Source organism: Nanorana parkeri, unplaced genomic scaffold, assembly GCF_000935625.1.
Source record: "Nanorana parkeri isolate BGI_ZX_2015 unplaced genomic scaffold, ASM93562v1 scaffold201, whole genome shotgun sequence".
Lineage (NCBI taxonomy): Eukaryota > Metazoa > Chordata > Amphibia > Anura > Dicroglossidae > Nanorana > Nanorana parkeri.
In genome coordinates, this window is record NW_017306469.1 from 711072 (window position 1) to 719870 (window position 8799).

The 8799-nt window shown below is 42.3% G+C and overlaps 1 protein-coding gene across 1 annotated transcript in view; it reads left to right on the top strand.

The window, feature by feature from the left end:
- The window catches only part of DONSON (downstream neighbor of SON), a 20153-nt gene that overhangs the window by 5551 nt on the left and 5803 nt on the right, over window positions 1-8799 (top strand). Inside the window, exons 4-9 of the mRNA XM_018555538.1 lie at window positions 627-805; window positions 2055-2233; window positions 2776-2887; window positions 5284-5385; window positions 6512-6710; window positions 7420-7626. Coding sequence (XP_018411040.1) covers window positions 627-805; window positions 2055-2233; window positions 2776-2887; window positions 5284-5385; window positions 6512-6710; window positions 7420-7626 — 978 coding nt within the window. The remainder of the gene's footprint in view (window positions 1-626; window positions 806-2054; window positions 2234-2775; window positions 2888-5283; window positions 5386-6511; window positions 6711-7419; window positions 7627-8799) is intronic.

Consider the following 8799-nt stretch of genomic DNA (forward strand, 5'->3'; position numbering starts at 1 on the left):
ATATATCATATTTTTTTAAACTTTAATTTTTATGTATTTAAAGTGGAGTTCCCCATTAGGCTTACAATACTTTTGCTGTGTTTAAGCCAAGCCAGCTATTTCGTAGCAGAGCGAGGTAGTGTTGGCTGAATGACTGTCCCTGAAAAGAGAAGATCATAGATTGATCCAGCTAAAAAATGATTGTATATCATAAATCGCTAAGGTGTATGTTAACAGTATTAGAAGTAATAAAAAATAACCAAACCTTCACCTGTTCCTCAGCTTAAGTGCTCTGAAAGACGGTAATTGAAAAGGCTGTCCCTATGTATACAGATAATTACAGACCATATACAGAGACAATGCTTTTAATACACAAAGCATGCTCGCTGTTATCGTAAATTGTTCTTTCATATGTACATCTAAATGCATTAAGATGACTAGAATTCCCCTTAGATATAATAAAGGATTTGGACAACCACTACTATGCACCATTGTATGTATTCTTCTCTCTAAATTACAGTTAGGCCATAGTAAATTATTGAGAGATTAGGTTAATAATTCCAAGGGCTGAACAGCCATGTATTATCCTGGAACTGGATTTAATTTGGTTCACCTGTAACAATTCTGCGTTTTGTTTTCTTCCCTAGGAGCCAAAGCAATGCACTGAACTCCGCTGTGCTTTTCAGCAAGCTCTGGTGTCCTGGCTTCATCCCTCCTTGCCTTGGCTGCCTCTCTTCCCCAGAATAGGAGTAGATCGCAAAATGATTGGAAAGAACAGCCCTTGGTCTCAAGATGAGTCTCTGCAGCAGGTGTTAATGAGCGAATGGTACACCCAACACCTTCATGTTTTATGAGTATTTAAACTTCTAGTGATTAGTTAGGTTCCCTGTTGTTGTTGTTTTTCCCTTAGATTTTCTAATTTTCTTTAAGCTAGAATATCATTTTTGTCCTCCGCTTTCAGGTTGATGTGGACTGTAAAGAAGTGGCATAGAGTAGCTTTTCAAGCAGTGCTTTTCTCTGCCTCATGTATAAACACGGTGTCACCAGGACAGACAATTCTAGCGCAGAACATATTCTAAAGGTAGGGCTGAATCAACGTGGCAATGAGAATTGTCACTGATTCTCGTTATCCATTAATTGATTCGGATCCCCTGTTTCTCTCCTCCTCACTGGGAACCAGTGTTTCATCGGCTCTGTGGTCCCTCCAGTACCCGCTGCTCTCATGGTTGACACCCAAGGCTGCTTTCCTAAATATGGAATACAAATGGATCTTCTATTCATCTTCACTACATAGGGGAAATTGTAAATGACAGAAAAAGCTTGGAAGGCAGAAGGGGGCGTTTGTGTTTTTTAATTAGGATCCCAAGAAGTGACGAGGACACTGCAATACTGGCAGGATAAGCCGTTATTTTTTTTATGCTTGCTGAAAATGTTCTTAGCCTGAAAAATGAAAACTAATGCAATCACAAAATCTAGGGACTGCAATATAGTACATTCTTTTTGATTTTATGTATCCTTTAATTGAACATTAGCCAGAGAGGTAGTGACGTTTAAGCAAACTTTATCCAATTTTAAAATTTGGACTTTTTTATGTTGCTTTCTTTGGCTAAAGCTGGCCATACACCTATAGATTATCTGCAGATTTTTTTTATGGTCGGATGGAAAAAATGCAACAGATTCCTCCATCTCCGCTAAACTGTGCTGGAGGAATCTCCCGCTGGGCCAAGCTTCAGTATCTTGCTAGTCGGCCCCGCTGGCTGTCAAAACACCTGAACAATGCCTGCATCCAATCAGATTGTTCAGGTATTTTGACAGCCAGCGGGGCTGACTAGCAAGATACTGAAGCTTGGCCCAGTGGGAGATTCCACCATCCACACAGTTTAGCGTAGGTGGAGGAATCTGTTGCACGTTTTACATCCGACTATAGAAAATCTGCAGATAATCTATAGGTGTATGGCCAGCCTTCGAAAGAAAGCAGTGCTGGATATTTGAGTATGCAGACACCGGTTTCTAAGCAGGGTAGAGTGTGACAACTTTTCAGTAAAGGTAAAACTTTTTTCTTTTCCCCTCTGCAGGTCTATTAGCATCACATCTTTGTACAATTTGGTTAAGGCAAAGCTGTGCCCATACTTCTATGTGTGCACATATCAGTTCACAGTACTGTTCAGGGCAGCCGGTATTGCAGGAAGTGATGTCATTACGGCGGTCATGTCTCCAACCACACGAGGATTAAGAGAAGCAATGAGGAATGAAGGTAAATTGGGTTAAAAAAGACACAAGTTAATGCAATTCTCTACCCGTGAATACCTTTTCTTTACGTACAATTTCTTTTTTTTTTATTTAATGCAAGGAGTGCAAGTTTCTGAATTTGACTTGGTACCAGCCTCTTGAAGTCTCCTGCACTGCAGAGCTCAGAGATCCATTTTTTTTTTTTTAAATGCTAAATTGTAACCATAACACGTGATCTTGTTGCTAAGTGCTAGGTAACAGTATCAGTTTTGCTAGTTAAGACATGAAGCTGTTTAAAGGAAACCAGTCATTAGAGAAATGTATTGCCATTGCTGTGTACCCTAGTTGTGCTGGTCTCCTGGCTTCAACACTCCTCAATGGATGAGAGCCATGGGGCTGGCTTTTTCAGAAGACTTAGCAGCAGCCATCACAATATATGGTAGGTTTGCATTTTAGGCATCCCCTATACTTTATAACTTATGTAAAAGGTGGAAGCAGCTAAAAAAAAAAGAAAATGGTGTCTGCACATCTTTATTGTAATGTGTGATACAATTATTTTTGTTCAAGGAATCGAATTCTCTCTCCCAATGGTGGAGAATGACCCGAACAGAAAGCAGAAGAGTTCTGAAACTTCCCATTCAGATGACAAGGAAATTGGAAACACAAGTGAAGGAGAAGAGTAAGTGCAGAGACTAGTCTACAATGTTTTTTATGTTCATATTCAGTTTATAAAAAATGGGCATTTAAATGTGCTGGCTATATTTCTGAATGGATGGTGGGCCACTGCACAAAACCTCTTTTCTCGTGTCTATTGTGATCATTCAAAGAGTCTTGTATTTAATATTTGTCATATATTTGACTATTCTGCCTCCCTTTTCAATTTGCATGTTTAATAGTGTAATGTTTGACAAAAAAGTCTAAGCTGCTCAGTCAAATGTAAAATGAAAGCTTATCTAAACCTAAAAAACAAAAATGTAATGCAGCAGCTTACCAGTCGCTAGAGTAGCTGCATTCCTAAGATGCTTCAGAAACTGCCATGAAACCATTAGGAACATTGTTCTCTCTACCCTTATGTACACGGGTGGTATTCCTTGTAGCTATCGCCTCTGGGGCAAGTGTATGAGTTGGCGAGCTTATCCTACAAGGAACCTTTTTCTAAGGTGGTGGGGACGCCCATGATGCACATCTTGCCAAAGGTAGTTTCTGCCTTTCACCTCAACCAGGAGATTATTCCTCCATCCCTTTTTGTCTAGCTCCAGTTTACCAAAAGTCTTGATCGTACACTATAGGGCACACTGTATAGGAGGCAGATTCAGAGACTGGGTAATGCAGTATGCAGATATCAGGTGATTGGAGACCGGTCAGAGCTGTGAGTGTCCTCGCATAACCCCTGTGGTCTCAAGGATCTGGTTCCACCCTTTCCTGTCAAGGAGCACTCTACTAGATGCAGGAGAGCTTCTTGGGCTTTTTGGCATCGAGTAACTTTCTTAGATTTGCAAGGCTGCTTCACATGTTCTCCATAGTCAACTGTGGACATTGCGGCCTCATCCGATGCCAGCTTTGAGGTGGCTGGCTGGGCTGCATGAGCCGGTTAGCGTGTGTTTACTGTGTTGCCCACTCATCGGTTGGACTGCTATTGGACATCTGGAGGTGAGACTCTTTGGGCCTGTTCACAGGACGTCCGTTTTCTGTGCTGGCCTGATCTGTACGCTCCTTCACTAAAAATGCATCCCAATGTATCCCTATGTGTTTTATGGGCTACAGTTCTCGCGTGCGCAGTCGGTTCAGGTTACGACAGAAAAAAATACTGCATGTCGCATTTTGTACGGTCAGGAAACGGACCGAAAACGCACTGCAGCTAACATACTGACAGCCCCACTCCAGCAAAAAAAATGTTTTCTTTAACTGGAACGCATCAAAAACGCACTGCATCACTAGCACCGCGTCTGCAGATCCGCACCTGATCAGGACCTGATATCATGTGAGCAGGCCCTTTATTTTTAGCAAGGCATGTCCTGCAACATTGATATTTGCATAGGCCAGCGTTTCGGCACCCTTTAGAAGTATACTAGATCTGGAGGCACCCCTGCCTTAATTTTCAAACACAGAAATGTAAAATAAATTACATGTGGGCCCCCACAAAACCGATACCATTTTAAGGGGCTACCTTATGCAAAACACATAAAGGGTTCTTTATATCAGAGATCCCCTTTAAATCAGAAGCCTATCTTCTCACCAGACCCACCCTTTTTGACATAAAGAGTCCGCCCCTCACGTTAGGAGCTCCCTATTCATATAAGAAGCCTTTCCTTCATATAATGACCTGCAGCATGTCAGAAGGTGGGAAGCCCTGAAGGAGAACTAGCATCCCTTTTCTGAATGGATCCCACCCTCGTTGGCTTAGCGTCATTGGTTTCCATGGTGCTGGCAAAAAAAAAATCAGAGGCAACCCTGAGGTAGCCAGAAAACACCCCAGGGTACCACGGCATCCTGGTTGAGAAAGGCTGGCATTGACGATAGTGTATATTCAATTCACAATTTTTCTCATCCAGTAGTCACTGCTGACGATCAGGGGCCTAGGGGTGGGGGAGAACAGGCGTAAATGCATGTGTGAGTGACAGTTTCATGTATATAATGTTTTATATGAAAAAGTAAAAATAAAATGCCTAAAAAAAAAAACAGGCAAAAAGTGGTATGAAAAACAAGATTTTATATAATCCGAGGTAGACTATCCACCTCATAACTACATGATTTATACATACAGTAGGAAATGGATTTGAGTCTTTCCTTTTTATCTTTGTGGTAATGTTACTTTGTACTTATTACTTTTTATGTAGCAGTATAGTGATCTAAAATCTAGGCATGGTAAGCAGTTCTTGTACTAAGAAATTCAGAGTTAGGACTTACCGGTAACTCTATTTCCATTAGTCTTCCAGGACAGCATCACGAGATGGAATCTCCTCCCCCACACACAGGAAACACGTCACTTAATCTGCTTAAAAGACCCTCCTCTCCTCATGTTTCTAGATCCTTGCCATGAATTTTTACTAATCATGTTCTGTTTAATATTTTCAGGGTTCCTCTAGACAGTGAAGACGACGATGAAAGCTTCTTGTGGTTGGAAGAAATGGGAGTAGAAGACAAAATAAAAAAGCCAGATTCCATATCCATCAAACTGTATCCTTTCTTGGCCTGTCATGTTGTTGTACCATAACAAAGACTACAGCAGGTTGCGTTTATTTAACTTAACCTCCAGACGAGCAGCTTAAACACGCGTTCTATGCCATGCAATAAGCTAAACTCAAGGCGGATTAAAAAAAATACGGATTAATGCAGCTTTTTATTCCTTAAGTCATCATCTGTGCTGCTTCTCTCTCTGTTAAGTGAAAGTCTAGGGAAGCTCCTGGACAACCTGAGCTCAGTGGGTTCAATGATGTTGGTCATCAGACTGAGGACATCTAGCAGCAGGGAAAATAAACCCCACAGAGAAAGTCTGGCTTGAAGCTAAATGTTGCAGCAAAAAGCTGTTTTATTTTATGTTTAATAGGCTGTTTATTTTTAACTTTGTCTCCTTCAGGGCTCTGTCAAGGCTCCTACAGAGCAGGTGTCAGACCCGCTACAGGGCAGGGTTTCTGAACTGGGGTTCCAAAATAGGTCCCCAGGGGCTCTGCCACTCGAGGTGGCATTTCCAGAGTGAGGAGAGAATTCAATGTGTCAGGTGTCGGACTTCCTACAGCATTGTTTCTTTGCCAGGGTTCTAAGAGAGGTCCTCAGGGCTTCTGCCACTGTAGGTGGCAGAGCAGGTTAAGGGGAGGATGTGGTGTGTCAGGCCCTCCCCCTCCACACACACAGGGCAGGGTTTCTTATCTAAGGTTCCCAGGGGTTCTACTGCTGGAGGTGGCAGAGCAGGGTAAGAAGAGGACGTGATGTCAGACCCCCTTGCAACAGGTTTCTTAGGGCAGGGTTTCTTAACCTTGGTTCCAAAAGAGTCCTCCACATGTTCTGCTGCTGGAGGTGGCAAAGCAGGGTGAGGAGAGGGCGTGATTCTATCCACCATACGTTTTTATTTTCTTTCCTCTAGCACATTTATAGCTTTATTATTATTATTATTATTATTATTATATCATGGATGTAAATCTGGCACATCGTTTCTCTGATTCCCTATCAAAAGTTCTTGGATCAGAGCAGTTCTAAGTTGACCTAATGTTTGGGCGGAAATGGGCCTTCACTCTTGTTGCCTTCATATATTTAAATTTGGCACATGTTCCTATGTACATTTGTACCTTGACCTGCATCAAACCAGCCGTAAAGAAAAGAATGAAGTCAAACTGGACCATAGACCGGAGTCTGTTGTGCTGGTGAAAGGTGCAAACACTTTCACATTACTCAACTTCCTGATCAACTGCAAGAGCATTGTAGCTGCAGCCGGCTCTCAAGCCGGACTCCCACCAACGCTGTTGTCGCCTGTCGCATTCCGGGGAGCCACCATGCAGACTCTGAAGGTAATATCAAGGGAAAAGGTGGTTAGTGACTACAGAGAGAGCAGGCTCTGGAGATTAGGAAGTTATTGTGTCCATAGGAAGAAGCAGCAACTTCCATTATGGATGCAGAGGAGATAGCACAAAGTTGCCATTATGCAATGATTGTCTTTTGGCTCTCTTACAGATGCATCAAAGTGGACCAAGAGTTGGATATAGATTTTTCTGTTTTTAATACATGCTTAGTAATGTCAGTGTAATTGATTTACTGCTGAAGATATCACAGTACTCCTGACAATACCATCTACGTTTTCTTCCTGAAGCACAAAGCCATCTTTTGTTAATGCGTCATCCAGCGACAGGATCTTATGTCTAAAAAAGATAATTCCCCTGCTGCAACCTCCCACCTTGTGACTTTTACAAAGTTCGTGTGGCGGTCTGCTCATTAGGGGAGGGGAAGGAAATGCTTCGTTCTGCCTGCAGTGGACTGATTACATAATTTCAGCCAAAGTACAGCTCATACACCATTCACTGGAGCACAAGAATTGCTTTTTATGATCAGCTGCAGATTGAAATATAAAAATGAATGCAGACAGATCTAAAAATGTAACTCACTAAAAGGTTTTTTTTTTAATGTAGGATAAAGCACATCATGGTTATCAAAATGTTTTGTTTTTTTAGCTATGAATTTTATATTTATACAACTTTCTTTTGTTCTTTCTGCATTCTGTAGGCCAGAAGTTTAAATGTGAAAACTCGGGATCAGTCCGGCTACAAAGATCAGTTCAGCCTGGAAATTAGTGGCCCGATCATGCCACACGCTGTACATTCCCTAACGCTTCTACTCAAGGCAGCACAGAGGGGGAGCTTCTCAACTTCACTGTATACACATGAGCCAACCACAGTGTTCAACACATCCATCCATGGCCAGGACTCCAAGGTGAGTGCTGGTTAGAGGCCCCAGTGTCAATATTGTGTGTGTTTTGTTTTTAGAATTGCCTCATATGGAACATGGGGGTGCAAAGTGTCATATGGCCATCATTTTGTAAATACAGTTCACCTCATTTTTGAATAACCCATCCTTTGCTTATTTGGGGTAATGTCTGCCTTGACAGGTTCCCTTTTACGTTTTCAGTAGCAGTAAATCAATAAAAACTGCCACTTTGTAGAGAAGGGTTGTTTCGCTGTTGTATATCTGGGATGGTTCTTTTGTTTTTGTCTAGTGTCCTGTGAGCCCTAAAACCACTTGATGCTATGCATGGAAGTGACCAGCTCTTATTGTCGAAAGTTCTGCCCCATCACTGTAATGGGCAGCCTTATTAAAGGAGAACTATGGGGGTCAGTGTTTTCCCCATAGTTCTACTTAGGGTAACGGGAGGACACAAACTAGCGTCCTCCCGTTACCCTAAGCTCAATAGCTCCCGGTATACTGAGACGCCGGAGCGGATCCCGACCTGGAAGTCGGGATCCGCCCAGCTGCGTGAGTGACAGCTGGCTCTGCCTATGTAGAGGCAGAGCCAGCTGTACCCAGTCCATTCTGCCAGTCAGCGCTGGCAGATCGGAGAGGGGAACCAGCCCCCCCCCTGTCACGGCAGAGAGCCGTGACAAGATCGAGAGGCGAGCGAACCCGGTATGTGTTCGCTCACCTCCCGATCTACTGAGCCGACCTGTGACAGTCTCATTGTCACAGGTCGGCTAGAACTATGAGGTGAGTGGAAATCACTCATCTCATAGTTCTCCTTTAACCCCTTCATGACTGAGGCCTTTGATTTTTTTTTTTTTGTACCCATGTTATATTCCACATTTTAGGCCTGAAAATTACTTAAAACCCCCGAACATTATATATTTTCTGAATGCCAAGACCCTATATAATAAAATGGTGGTAGTTGCAAATTTTTATGTTGCGCAATATTAGCGCAACTCCTTATTAAACCCCAATATTTAGTGAAAAAATGAATTAAATGCCCCTAAACACAACAAAATACCCATTTTTTTTAAATGAAATATAAAAGATGAGGTTACGAGTAAAACGATACCCAACATGCCCAGGTTACAAATTGCGTGCATCCGTAAAACGGCGAAAAACCCCAGTACCCCAAAAAGTCCATAGAAG